General features: G+C 38.6%; 1 protein-coding gene across 2 annotated transcripts in view; it reads right to left on the bottom strand.

Moving 5' to 3' along the window:
* Nucleotides 1–1,038: 1,038 nt before the first annotated feature.
* The window catches only part of LOC115764079, a 45,617-nt gene continuing 32,969 nt past the window's right edge, over nt 1,039–13,686 (bottom strand). For both annotated transcript variants that reach the window (XM_030706932.1, XM_030706947.1), the window contains exons 2-3: nt 12,713–12,910; nt 1,039–2,395 (exon numbers count right to left, since the gene is read on the bottom strand). In XM_030706932.1, the coding sequence (XP_030562792.1) occupies nt 2,169–2,395; nt 12,713–12,910 (425 nt within the window). In that variant the 3' untranslated portion in view covers nt 1,039–2,168. The remainder of the gene's footprint in view (nt 2,396–12,712; nt 12,911–13,686) is intronic.

The following is a 13,686-nucleotide window of genomic DNA, read 5'->3' as shown; positions in this document are numbered from 1 at the left end:
TGTTTTGTAGGTCAAGCACTGGCATTGCTGTCAGCCTCATTATGCTGCTTCACATTTTACCTTTCATCCCCCCAACATCATCATCATCATCATCGTCAGCCTCAGCATTTGGTTGTGCCATTGTCATAAAGGATCTAGTGGTAACAGTGGCCGTGAAGTTGGCGTCCCCACCTGGTTTTCTATCTCTGCCCATCCTTCACTCCCACACGAATGGCTTGTGTGGAGAGCACTACCTGTTCCCCGGCCCAGACAATTTGCAGATGCTGCTGTTGCTTCTGGCAGTGTTGCAACCCACTTAGCAGTGTCAAGTTGTGTCTTTTGTGCCATCAATAAAATTACGAATGATGCAGCTGCCATCAGCTATTCGGAACATGCAATGCGCTGGACCAACTTTTGCATATTTATAGCACTTGACTGCAAGTTGAGAAATTTTTCAGAGGGTTTTGTTAATATTCTTATTTATAAACCACAGCGTTGCTTTCAATTCAAATGTCAAATACAAAAGACCTTGGGTTGTGCACTGTAGTCGTAAGCGAGGAACCTGACGCCACTTCTTGGTCCACTGGGCAGGAGAAGCAGATACAAAATCGTTAAATGTTGGCCACGTGCATGAGAAGACGGATAATGTTAATTGACTCTAAATAAAAACAATTTTTGTTTGCATTTTCAGAAGTTTTATTTAGTTTTATTACTCAATTAAAATTTAGTTGGGACATTTGTTGATGTTTTTGTTTTTTAGCAGTTTTTTGGATGTATGTATATGCCTTCAGTGTTTTCTCAAATATTTTCATTAATATGTTTCTCTTATGCCTATTTACTTTGGTTTAATGTAGTTGGTATGCAGTTTAGTAGAATTTTACTTTGATCTCTAATATAATTATAATGCTCTTTATTTATTTAGTAGTAATTAATTTGAATTTAAACATTTATTTGTAGTTGCTTTTGTAACAATTTTTCTTTGCTGCAAATTTGCCAGCATTTAAATTAGGTTTTAGTTTTGTTTAAATTGTATTTTTATGTTTTACTTACGTTTTTTTTTTTCAATTTTCTATAATACTCGTACGTATGTATATAAATATTTTTTTGATAATATATTTTCAAGTTGACAAACTTGTAGTACACTTGGTAGAAAAACAAAAAATTGTGCCACCAGATTAGTTAAGAGTTCTTGTTTATCAGTTTAAGTAGCTCGCTGAAAAATTTGTTGACGTTTAGTAGCTGTTGTCGCTTGAGTACCCCTAATGTGCCTTGCGGGCTTATTCAATTTATAAACATTGAGTCAGTTACAAATTATGTTCTTTATTTTTATTATTTTTTTTAATATATTTTTTTATGTTTCCTTGTGTAGGTACAACAATACACTGCATTTGGTTTTGGCTTTGGCCAGACAAACCGACTAAGTTTCAAAAAATGTTTCAGCATTTTCCTTGGGTTTGTCTTCATTGTTTTGCCCTACAATAAATTTGGAACATCGTGCCATTTTAACATGCTTTGCAAATTGATTTTTAACACTGATTCGCCTTTAGTTTTGGGTTTTTTGTGTTATTAAGTTATGATTTACTTTATTAAATTTAAAATAAAATACAATATCTGCAACTGTAAATGAATTGAATCTTATTTTATGCAAATAAGGGCAAAGAAGCAAAAGAATTTGTTTTTTTTTTTATTATTATTTAATATTGATTAAAAATTATGAAACAGAGTAGGATGCATTTAAGACTACAGATTTTAGCTAATAATTGGCTCGGGTCGACTTCTGAGTGGAATTATATATATATAACTTGCAAATCATTCCATCTAGCAAATCCAACGGTAGCGCCAAAGCTGACTGCATATTAAGAAATTGATTTACTCTTTAACGGATCCCGAATTTATTTTAAAAGTACGCGAACGTAGCACAACTTAAGGGTCCGGCATAATAATTTCCTTTTAGACAATTGAAATATTGCTTATAAAATAATGAATTAATAATATGGTTACATAAATATCATTTTCATTTAATTAACATATTTACTAAAAAGTTTACAAGAGTGCAGGCTTTTTCGTAAGCTCTACACAGTTACATTTTACCAATTTTTTGTTTGTTTATTTAATACATTTTTTATTTTTGTTGACTGCTCTGCTGACAGCCGACACCAACAAATTCAAAAGCCTGCGCATTGCTCAGCTTATTCGGGATTGGTTTCCTTGCGTATCTTATGGCCACGGAAGGAGGCTTGGATTTTGGTGGCAGCCTTGTTTAGCTCCGGATCGGTCAGATCGATGTCCAGCTCCTCGGCCACCTTCTTGGTTATCTCCTGGATGTCTTCATCTTCGGGCACTTCCTTGTTGACCAGCTTGCGAGCCAAATGGCCCCGGAAAGTGGATTGAATCTTCAGCGCAGCATGGCACAACTCTGAATGTGAAAAAGATAAAAAAAAACGAATGCTGGGTTAGTTTTTGTTGTGCCATTTTTGGCCAATTGGCCAACGCCGCAAAAAAGGGGCAATGTTTAATTGAAAAGTTTGGCGCCTTTGCCTCTATTATACATAAGTGCTTTCTCTTGACCCTTTTAAGTGCAATATTAGTGCTTTTTCTTGTTCTTCCCAATTGAAACTTTGCCCTAAACTAAAACAATTTCAACTAGTTTTAATTAACTGCTGTTCATGTGGCGCCAAACAAGCACTACTAACTTTTCATTTCCATGCACATACATATACAGACATCAGTTGACCGTCACGTTAATATAAGTTTCTCTATTATAATTAAATTTATAATTAAATAATCAGCCAGGCTGTGACAGTTGAGTAGAAAAAACAAGCCGAAGATTGTTTGTAAATAGATAGTTAAAGCGGACAGACGTATATGGCTATATCGACTCGGCTGTTGATACTGTTCGATGCCGAACAGTCGTTTTGCAGAGTTTGTAATAACAAAACATTCCGCGGATTCGATATCCCTCCCGAGACTATTTACAAGCTCTGCCAACGAATTCTGTGATCTAGATTGTGTGTGTAAATTTGCGATGCGCATAAATTTTCCATACGCTTAAATAAAAGAGCGCAATCAGGACAAACAGCTCCCTATGCGCTCTTCAAAACTAGGCAGAGCCTGTTTAGATGCTGCTGCGACAGCTTCAACAGCGGTCAGGCTAATCACATTACGTATACGCACTGTGTCCGCTGGGGTTAACCAAAAGGAAACGAAAAGTGAAAGTCGTGCACTTGGGCGCATGTTGATTGCATATTTAATGCGCACCCAGTGCACAAGGGAGCCGCAACAAGGCGGAAACAGAATTAAACTTCATTTGTTATGCTCAGTTGCGGATGCATCTGAATGTGGTCACTATTTGGTCAGTCATGTTTTTCGTGCTGCACAACTTTGTAGCTTTGTAATTAGTTGAAGAACATGCAGAAGACCACAAATGAGCTTATTCTTTGCAGCCAATAAATTGTGTAAACGCAGCCGAGCAGCCGCCGCATATGAATTGCAACGCTTCAATTGCAGTTCAGTATGAAGTTAAGGTTTTGCATGTTACGTTCATATACAACAATTTGTCATTAAAAAGTAATTCGTTTAAAAGCGATTTTCTTAGAATTGGAGCTATGTTGGTTCTGCCCCAACAACATGTGGTATATGTCTCTTATATAATTTAAACCATAACCAGATCTAACTTATCCACAGCTTTTTACTAAATTTGGACAAAACTTGGCCTTAAATGGTCGAATGAAAATTGATTAGTAATACGTTATGTTCTATTTGATAACGAATTATATATCATTAATTAAGTACTTACTTATGTTTAAAAAAAATGTGTATATGTATCTTCTAAGGTCCTCAGCTCTAATAAGTTAATTAACACAACAAATTTATGGGAATTATTTGTGTTGATCCTTTGTGGATCTAACTGCATTTGTCAACTGTCAACTGCATTTAACCTATTTATTCATTTTATTTAGCGAGCAGACCAATAATTCAAGAGCAGACATTCGTGTCTCATTTGTGCATTCATTTCGTGTCTTATAAAATTCTTCTTGTCTAACGAAATGATTATAATCATTTTGTTGCTCAACTCAACTGTGAGCAAGGTTCTGTTGCTTCCTGCCAAGGTCTATAACTGCCGTTGCCTGCAATCTTTTGCTTATTTAAGTTTTTTTTTATATTTCGTAGCTTTTTTCGTTTATGCAAATGTTACAAAATTCTCATTTAAAATTTTCTGATTACATTTCAGCTGCTGTCGCTGCAGCAGTTGCTGCTTGTTGGAATTTCGTATTATGCTAAAAAAAGTGCATATATTTAGAAGGTTCTTCGGCTTCCAGGTCCTCAAGAGTTCGCACATGACAACGTTAAACGCAATTAGGCAGAAGTAAAAAGTAAATTGGCTACTTTGGCAATGTTAGTTTTGTATTTCTTGTTGCGTTAATGCGCTGAGCTGCTGCTCGCGACTAATTGTGGTCGGGTCCTGGCTGCTCGGCCAGTAAATGTTGTAAAATAGCACATACGCAGCAGCTGCAACGTGACTGGGGCTTGGGTCACGTGCCGCGTCGGCTGCGCTGCGCTTCTGTTTATTTATAAAATATTTAAAATAAGTACAAGACGTGCGAATAGCTCGTAATGCCAGCGGCCCTCCAACTGTGACATTTATAGGCCATCTGCAGGAGACGCACAGCGGGCGGCCCCACGTCTGTTGATGATCCACGTGTACGTGTGTGTGCTCTGTGAATATGCATGACATAAGCCCACGCATGTTTCTCGGAGTTATCTTAGTTTTATTTAAATAATCTTTTTTGCAGCTCAAGTTAGCTTTTAATTTATTGCTATGCAGATCAGTTGATGCTGCATAAAGTTTTTAGCGTAACTAGATTTACTCACATATTTCGTTTCGGTTGTCGTAATTGAGGCGAAACAGTTTTCGATAACAACCTGGAAGTAGCGTTTTCGTGCCTGTCATGCTTCGCTTAAGGATTTGACTATGGGCTTCTCTGCGCGGCTGTAACACATGTTCTGTATTTGCGCACGTACAGAGCGTGTCCTGTCACAGGACATGGCCAAAGCCAGCCAGCACTGCCAAAAATCTGTGCATGCACAAGTTGTGTCCTGCCGCCTCTCTTGTTGCTGCATATAAATTGAGTTTGCATTTGCCAGGCTACTGGATTTAGCACCTATCGCCTCTGCCTGTGACCAGAGACACGAAGCTTCTAGCTTGATGTTTGGCAAGAGATTTGCATGAGAAACGCCAGAACGGCCAATCGCTGTCTTAGACTGATTGACTGGCTACCTGCAAAGCTGAACGCTTTGCATGCTTATGCTTCTGGGCTGAAGTTGTTGTTAGTCGTGTTCGGCACTTGTCAGTGGTATTTTCTTTCAAATATTAATTACAACCAAGCAAAGGCCTGATATTGAAACACAACCGGCACGTAATCCATTCTCTGCCACTAAATCGATTTGGATTTGGAGAAATTGGGCATACAGGTAATTTTCCTTTGAGGAATTCTTGATAAGATTTATCTTTTTCATTTCTTGCTATCCATCATCACTCACTGTGAATCGTTCCTTGAAATACTATTTGACCATTTCATCTTCGTTTGGTCTCTGACTTGTCGATAGCAGGTCAGATAGCCAACATTACTTTCCTGACCTTGCCAACAATTTCTCTTTGAGATTCCATCAATGACTGCCCAATGCACAAAAGTAATCAATCATACGACGTGTATGTCTGAGTGTGCTGCGATTTGCACTCAATTTTTCAGCTGGAAGCTGACCTTCGCTGTGATGATTATTGGCATTATTGAGAGTGCTTACTGCTTACTGGCCAAGAGTACTGCAACATTAACAACAATACCAGCTTTTGGCCATGTGTTGTGTGGCATTCAACGCTCTTGACCCACATTCGCCAGCACAACAACAAACAATGCAAATTTATATTTTAAATATAACAATGCAAATGTGTGAAAGGCGCACACAAGAAGTTCGCAACGATATGTGTGTGTGTGTGTGTGTGAGTATGTGTGAGTGTGTATGTGGAAGTGTAGAAATGTCGCTGTGGATGCCATTAGTAAAAGTGAAAATCTGTGACGTGTTCAAAGTAATTGTGTCATATAAACAACAAGTACAGGCCCAGACACGTGCATAATGAGCAAATAATGAAGAGGGGAACATTTTGCATACCCGAACAACGAAGTACATATACACTTCTTTTGACAAACAGCACAAATAATATTTATTTAATATTTAAGTATTCAAGTTTCCATTTAAAACTTTTAGGCCGAGCTCTAATGACCTGTCGTATGCCCAAATAAATAATTATGCTTCATTGCAAGCCAGATCACAGAACGGCTATGCCCTTCCGCCAGAGTAAGTGTCCCGCATAATGACAAGCTAAGTGGCTGTGTAGCTGTCCTTCTCAGTCGTGTAGCACTTAATAATCGTCATCTGCGTCTCTGCGTGGCTCTGTCTGTCATTCTCAGGCAGCTGACATAATAACTTTGTTAAGTCTTTGTCATAAATCTGAATTTTAATTACTTTTGCCACACGTGCCCAAAAGCAACAACTACACGCACACACATCCGAGACTTGTAAACGAGTCCATTTGGAGCAGCTGCACTCCATAAAATGGCCTGGTTGACAGTTCCTTGACAGTGGCCAAAAACAATGAAACTCCATTATTTCAGGTGAAGAATTTCTAGAATATTCTAAAATATTTTAGCAATTTACAATGCATTTTTAAATAAATTCTAATTTTTAATTGAATAATAAAGTACGGAACTTTACCTTTTATCCATTTCCAATTTAAAGTTCAACAAAATGAAAACATATTTGAAATGGTTTTTTAATAAATCGACGACCGCATCAACATAGAACATCCATTAACGCGTGCAATATAAATCTTAATTGATTGATGGATACCATACACAGCACTCTATTTAATTGGAGTTTTGTACAATTGTAATAAAATATAGCTTTCGTGCCTACTGTGCACTCTTAAATAAAGGGGAAATGAGCGATGATAATAAGCTTGCCAAAAGACGCTGAAAAAACAAATTGTTTGCTAAAGTTTTTGTAACCTAACTCGTGAAACACAGAATGCTGCGTACCGTGACCTTTTTTTTACTTTGTCTAAGCCTTGCGGTGGCTCGCAGTTGGCAGTCTTTGGGCCAGCACAAGAACTAAGCCCGTTTTTCAATTTCCGTTGACTAAGTCTTGTGGTTAACCGAAGAGGATTCATTTCCATTACAAGTGCAGCCCGAAGTTTTGTATTGCTGCTGGGCCGAGCACAAAAACCTTTTTGGGCCATTGAGGTAAACAACGACAATTACGTATACGCACTGTGGCAAAGCAATTGAAATGGTACTGTTGGACAATTTTCATGATTTACATTAATGATTTGGCGTCTGGGGATGCAATCCCTCGGCCAGATTAAGTGTTAATTTGCACGTAAATGCCTGTCACATATATTTAAAAATGTTGCTAATTAAACTTCAAACACGTATAAATTCTCTTGCGGTAATCACATTTAAGCCAACCGACTAATATAGGCCCAAAGTCCCATTGGAAATGGAACCGAACCGGCTGCCGCTTGCCCCTTGCCGCTCGCCCACAAATACTCGAACAAAACCATATGGGTGTGGCCACGGATAATCAAACAAAAAACTTTAATTAATATAAAGCCCGGCAGGAAAGCAGCTTATGGCTTTTTGTGCAATTTGGAATGGGTAGCAGTAGGTTGGGGTCTGAAAACTAACTAATTAAAAGTCATTGGTGCTTTAATTTAATCCCCGGCATAATTTACTACCGGCTTAAAAATTAACTGATATTTATGACAAGGTGTCTAGTAGATTAACAAGATTATTATACGAAAAAAACCAACCCAAACAAACAAATAATGCATACATTGGTTTTTGAAAATATTAACAATATAGCTCGATAATCTGTCGATAAGCCAATTGCATAATTAATTTGGAAAAGGTGTTTGGTTAACACTTAAAATCCTTTTGAGAGCTTAAACCAATCTCGAGTTTAACGGACTATAAAATGACTTGAGGCTAACTTTGTCTGTCCAAAAATAACACGGCACATAAACACACCCAGCTCTCATTTAGCCAGTAACTAAATAAATAATAGCACTAAGTATTGAAGCCGCAGTTAAATATTTACAAAGTAGAATTTGAAAGCAACAATAAACTTGTTTATCTATATGGGCCGTAGGTGCTCCCGCCTGCATCCTTACCAGGAACACGGCCAGAAAGACACAACAACAACCAAGAGGAAGAAGGTGCCAACTTGCTGAAATATTTAAAATGCGGTCTCCGAGCAGGCGACAGACCCAAGAACTTTTGCAAAACGTTTAGTGTCTGCTAAATAAATACACGACCAGCTGTCTTGCAGTTTTACTCTAAACACGCCCGGAACAGACACACACACACACACACACTTGGGTCACCTATGGCTGTTTTTTTGGCCACTGTGCATTGTAAATTTGGGGAACGACAGCAAAATGTTGTCGTCGTTTTATTTTCGGTTCCGCTGGCATTTACTTTTGTATTGCGGCGCACCTGAGCCCAGGCCCAGCGGCGATGGACACGTGTGTGTGTGTGGTTGTGTTTGTGTGTGTGGGTGAGCGGCAAAAAAGCGTCAATTCAGCGTCCAAAATGTTTTTCGTTCATGCCGCTTATTGCGTGTTCCATGTCGTTTATGTTGTTGTTCCTTTTGTGCTTTCCTGTTGTTATTCTCTTGCGGGTATAATTCTTTTGTCATGAAATTCGCAACCTCCTAATTTATATACATTCTTAATCAGTATCTACATATGATACGATCGATTCATTCATTTCTCTTATTGAGAACATTTCGGTATGGTATAGTTTCGTTCTGCTCCTTAAACTTAGTACAAATATTGGTCTACAAAACATAGAGCTCTATAGAAAAAACTTGGCATTCACTATTCATTTAAAAGATCTTCAAATCACTATCAATTCGGGCTAAAATATCAAATTGTTCCATTAGGAAAGGTTGGCAAAAAATAAGACAAGGGTATTTATCGGCCTGCCAATGAAGGCCGTGCTCTCTGTTGCTCTTGTCTTTATACGCCGCATTACGGCGCGTGTTTTCCGGATCCGGCTTTTGTTTGTGCTGCTTGTGGCCCAGCTGTGAATAAGCAACAAGACTAACAACAACACACTTAACATTGTACTTAAATGTCTCGCCCTGCGGCGGTGTTGTTGTGGTGCGAATGAAATTACGGCCGCGCTTAAAGCCGAAAATCCAATTAGAAAAAGCGCTGCGCCGTTTTAATCACAGATGTTTTTTTCCCCTTTTGTTTACTGCCAACATCCGGCTAACACGCACCAACACAAATGCAATTGTGAAGGCTCATAAAACCTACTAGTTATCGTCTCTTTAATGCGATTCTTAACATTTAAGCATACTTCACACTCATTTAAAAATACATTGTAAGTTGTTTCATAAAGAAGAAGGGCTTTAAGTTAGCAGCGGCTTACCAAAATTTAAATATTTTCTTTTGGTTTTTAAATCATGCTTTTCAATATAATTCGTGATTAATAAATTTATTGATATACTTACAAAAATATTATTTATTAAAACAAAAAGCTTCAGCTCTGGACAGGTCTGCTTGAAAATCTAATGCAACTTATCGCTACGCATATGTTTATACAATTTTCTGTTAAGCTGTTTCAAAAGCATCTAAATATATGATAAAGAAATAATCTTCTTTGTAATGTATAATAAATACTGAAATCGTAAACCCAAGATTACCGTTGGCAGCATCAATTACTGTTTATATTTTGCAGTATTTTAACATTAAACTCAAAGACCTAAGCATATTTACATACTAATGTCTCCCGTAATGAGCAGCTTAATATTTACTTGATATAATAACAGACAATTTCGAGTTATTGTCAAAGTTAACCATACGCAACGTTAGCCGAATCATAAGCTCAAAAGGCATTCAACATGACAAAGCTTTGCCTGCAGTAAACAAAAATTAGTGAGCAATGATTATGCAAGTGAAATGAGGCCAAAATTGCAATTGGCCTGGCAGTAAAACAAATTGCGACCTCAAGGGCATTAGGCCAAATGCTCACTGCGTTTGTCCTAAGTGCTTTGTATCTATGTTTGTGTGTGTATGTGTGTGTGTGCGTTTGTATTGTGGTAAATGAGTGTGTTTTATGCACAAAGCAAATGCTCAAATTGCCAGAAAGGAAAACAAGCCAAAGCCGCAGCATTTTGGCAAATGCGAATACGACAAGAAAATATCCTTTTAAACCCCATCGGCTTTCGATTTTCGTCCTGTTTGTGTGTGTGTGTGTGGGCTCTACATGTGTGCGTGATATTTGTGCTGATTTGCATATGCTATGCCAAAAAGCGATGTTGCACTCGCTTAAGCTAAACACTGGCTATATAATTTGCTTCGACCCGAAATTGTTGTTGTTTTTGGTTGTTTGTTATCGTTGTTAAAATTGTGCAATATGTTGGCTGCACATTTTTAAACTAGGCCAACACCAGCCAACTGCTCGTCCATTGCTGTTGCCGTTGTGAATGCCAACTTTGAATAATGATGAAGTTCTAACTGTCGGTATGCTCGGTGCGGTTGCATGTGGCCAGGTGTGAAATTGTAGTCAAATATAATCGGAAGGTTGTTGTTTAAAAACGTAAAGAAAATGTTGTCGGAAGTTATGTGTTGTAACAAGCAGCAGTCAAACGAGGACGCATTAAATTATAGTAAATAAGTTTTGAGATAAGTTATATACGATTTCGCAAAATATCATGCTAAAAACTCAAAGTAATCACTTAATTAAAAACAGTTTGCAGCCACATTAGGATTTTAGTGTATATAAAAAAGCCACAAAAAAGATTCTACCAACTAGATAGTATTGGACAACGTATGTTTTCGAGAAATGCATTAGTCGCTATCCAAGATAATTGCATATAGTATACAAGATAGTTGCATATGAAGTAGTATGTACTTTGACACCCATTTATTTATGAGAAATTCAGAGTAACATCAAGGACATCACGGTGACAGTGTACCACATCAGAGTGGAAGTTGAAAAGTAGACCACACATACAGTTCGGAGTGACCTTCTCAGTAGCGTGTTCATTCCGGTTTTCTTGGACAACAACACGTCAACTGGCTTTTCATGCGATTTCGCAAGCTTTGACTTGTGAACCGCGTCTAATTAGCCTTTGCCGCCCATTGTTGAGTGCACAGGAAAAGGCATGTGAGACACTATGCTTGTGAGACACGCCCTTTACCGTGTTGTCGAGCACCATAATTAAGCTCAACGGCAATTTCCCACGAAAGCATCAGAGGTGTCGGCGGCGGCGGAGGCCGTCTGGTTGGTTTTGAATTCAGGAGATGGTGGGTTTGTCCTCGTTGAATATGCGTCCTGATGACAGCCTCTAAGTTTTTAATGAGCAGCCTGCCAGTTCTGCCAGCGTGGGAGTCTTCCTGCACGCCTAGCAAACGATGGCTAAAAATTCTCAGTGGCTGTTACGACTTAATAGGGTTACACGTGCTAACAGCAGATCCTCAGACCCAGTCTGCCCGTCTCCTGGGGCTGAATGCCGCCTGTATCGCTCGAAGCTTGTGCGTTATTTATGAGCGTTGCGGATCTATCAGACCCACGATTAAATACCCGGTGGGCGTACTCTGGAGGCGGGGCTATAAACTTTACATAGCCATGCGGGCCTGCCATCATTCGCAGGCAACTTTAAGCTAACACCACGTAACTTTGTGTGTGTGTGTGTGTTGTGCGTTGCCAAGTGACATATTTTTTCTTACACTGGAAAATATATTGCGTAACGGTAACGCGAAAGTTTTCATTACGCCCGGGAAGTTGTGCAAACTGTAATTCCAGCATGTAGTTTGGTTTGGGTGTAAAGTTGTTGATTCGCCGACAACGTGCGAGGTCGAGCCCCGAGGATGCAGGGTGCCAGGCGTGAGAAGGAGGAGCTGACGCCAACTGTCAAGTGTTGTGCATGAGAATTTCGGCAAGTGTAGCCATGATTAATGAGCTTGCGATGTGTAAGCAGGTTAACAAGATAGCACTTAGTCAAACGACTCACAACTGTGTCACGGCTTGGGCTAATAATGACCAAGTAGGATAACATATGATGTTCTGAAGTTCTTCTCTCGAGAGCGTCTGACTGTGCATAATTGAGAAACTAAGATGTAGTTTTTATGTGACGCATTTCCTGAAATTAAATTGAGTGCAACGAAGTAGAGAACGTCGCGTGTCGGATTTATATACACCACTACACGAACAATTGTACCTTAGAATATATATAGATATTGATACCTATGCTATCGATGTGATAATATAGTACAATTAGTATGTGTGAGGGTTTGCCATTGAAAGAAGCGCAGTAAAAATATACTACATGATCTCTCATGAAATGATTAAAAAATAAAAATATAATTATATGATTTCTATAAAATTTAAAACTTTGCCATGCTTATGCTAGGTCACGAAATAATATACAACACGCGCTTCACGCTTCATAAAAGTTGCATTGTTCTTCCTTTTATTTCTAATTTTCTTAAGATGCTGTCTTCCATGTCACCCTCAGTACTATACTATAGTTCAAGCTTTATGTCCTTTGTACCCTGCGACTCTTTGACTTGGTCAAACTAAATATTTGCTAACCAAACTAATGTCATCGTTGGCTTCAAATAGTCAGTTTACAGTTTAAAAGCTTTAAGTCAGCATTCACGTACCTTTGTCGTTCGGATCGAATTCAGCCTCGAGCTCTGCTTTGGTGGGCTCCGCAGAGGAGGAGGCTGCCTCGGCGGCGGCATTGGCGGCGGCGGAGATGGCGCTGCCATTGTTGGTTGTAGTTTTGGTTTCCGATTTTTTCATGGTTTCTCTCACTTTGTGGCCTCGAAATACGGCTTGAATTTTTGTTGCGGCTTTTGCTGTAATAAAATGTACAAAATCACAAAGAAATTATAGCAAAGTGTCATTCATTATGGACAAGCTTAAGTAAAAAGTTTTGATTTTTAATAAAAAGTGGCACAAGTTAATGTGAAATCTCTGTGACAGCTTTTTTTGGCACTTGACGTATTTCTTATATTTATTTTTTGCTTTGTAATAACTTTCGCTCTTTCAAGTTCTGCAAAGCAATTAACTTTCTACCAGCGGAAAGCTCACAGAAAAATCGATCGATTTCGCATTGAACCCGCAAAATGTTGGAACATTTTGGGCTCCTTGCCAGCAGCGCAGCTCAGCACAAGAGCTTTGCTAATATTCTTGAAGCGTAACTTCTGTGCGTGTCAGAGTTTTGGGCGGGGAAAATTCTATTCCAGCGGTTGTTGCACAATAAAATACCCTGTAAAGGAGCTGTGCGTAAAAAGTGGAGCTTACAATTTGGCATTTCAGCCTAAAAATTTGATCAAAATGTAAATTCAATGAGAAATTTGTCAGTATGCAGCAGTCTGTACGTTCTGTTTGCGCTATATAAGCCACATAACATTGCTTAGACATTGGGTACAAAATTTTTGTGGACGGGTAGACGAAGCCGCTTTTGGCCGGGTCAGCATTCATTTTTATGGCATTTTTCACGCAGATACCAAAATGGTTGGCCTTGAATAAGTTATAATAAATTGACACGTAAGGCCTTTTGGCCAGCACTATCAGTGAGAGCAGAAACAGTTTTGTGGCTTGAAAAATGGTGTTGTATTGTGCATTTTTG

The sequence above is a fragment of the Drosophila novamexicana genome, unplaced genomic scaffold (genome assembly GCF_003285875.2).
Source record: "Drosophila novamexicana strain 15010-1031.04,08,12 unplaced genomic scaffold, DnovRS2.1 tig00000008-arrow-pilon, whole genome shotgun sequence".
NCBI classification, from domain to species: Eukaryota; Metazoa; Arthropoda; class Insecta; order Diptera; family Drosophilidae; genus Drosophila; species Drosophila novamexicana.
Note: the sequence above shows the minus strand (reverse complement) of the source record. Positions and strands in the feature narration are given on the sequence as shown.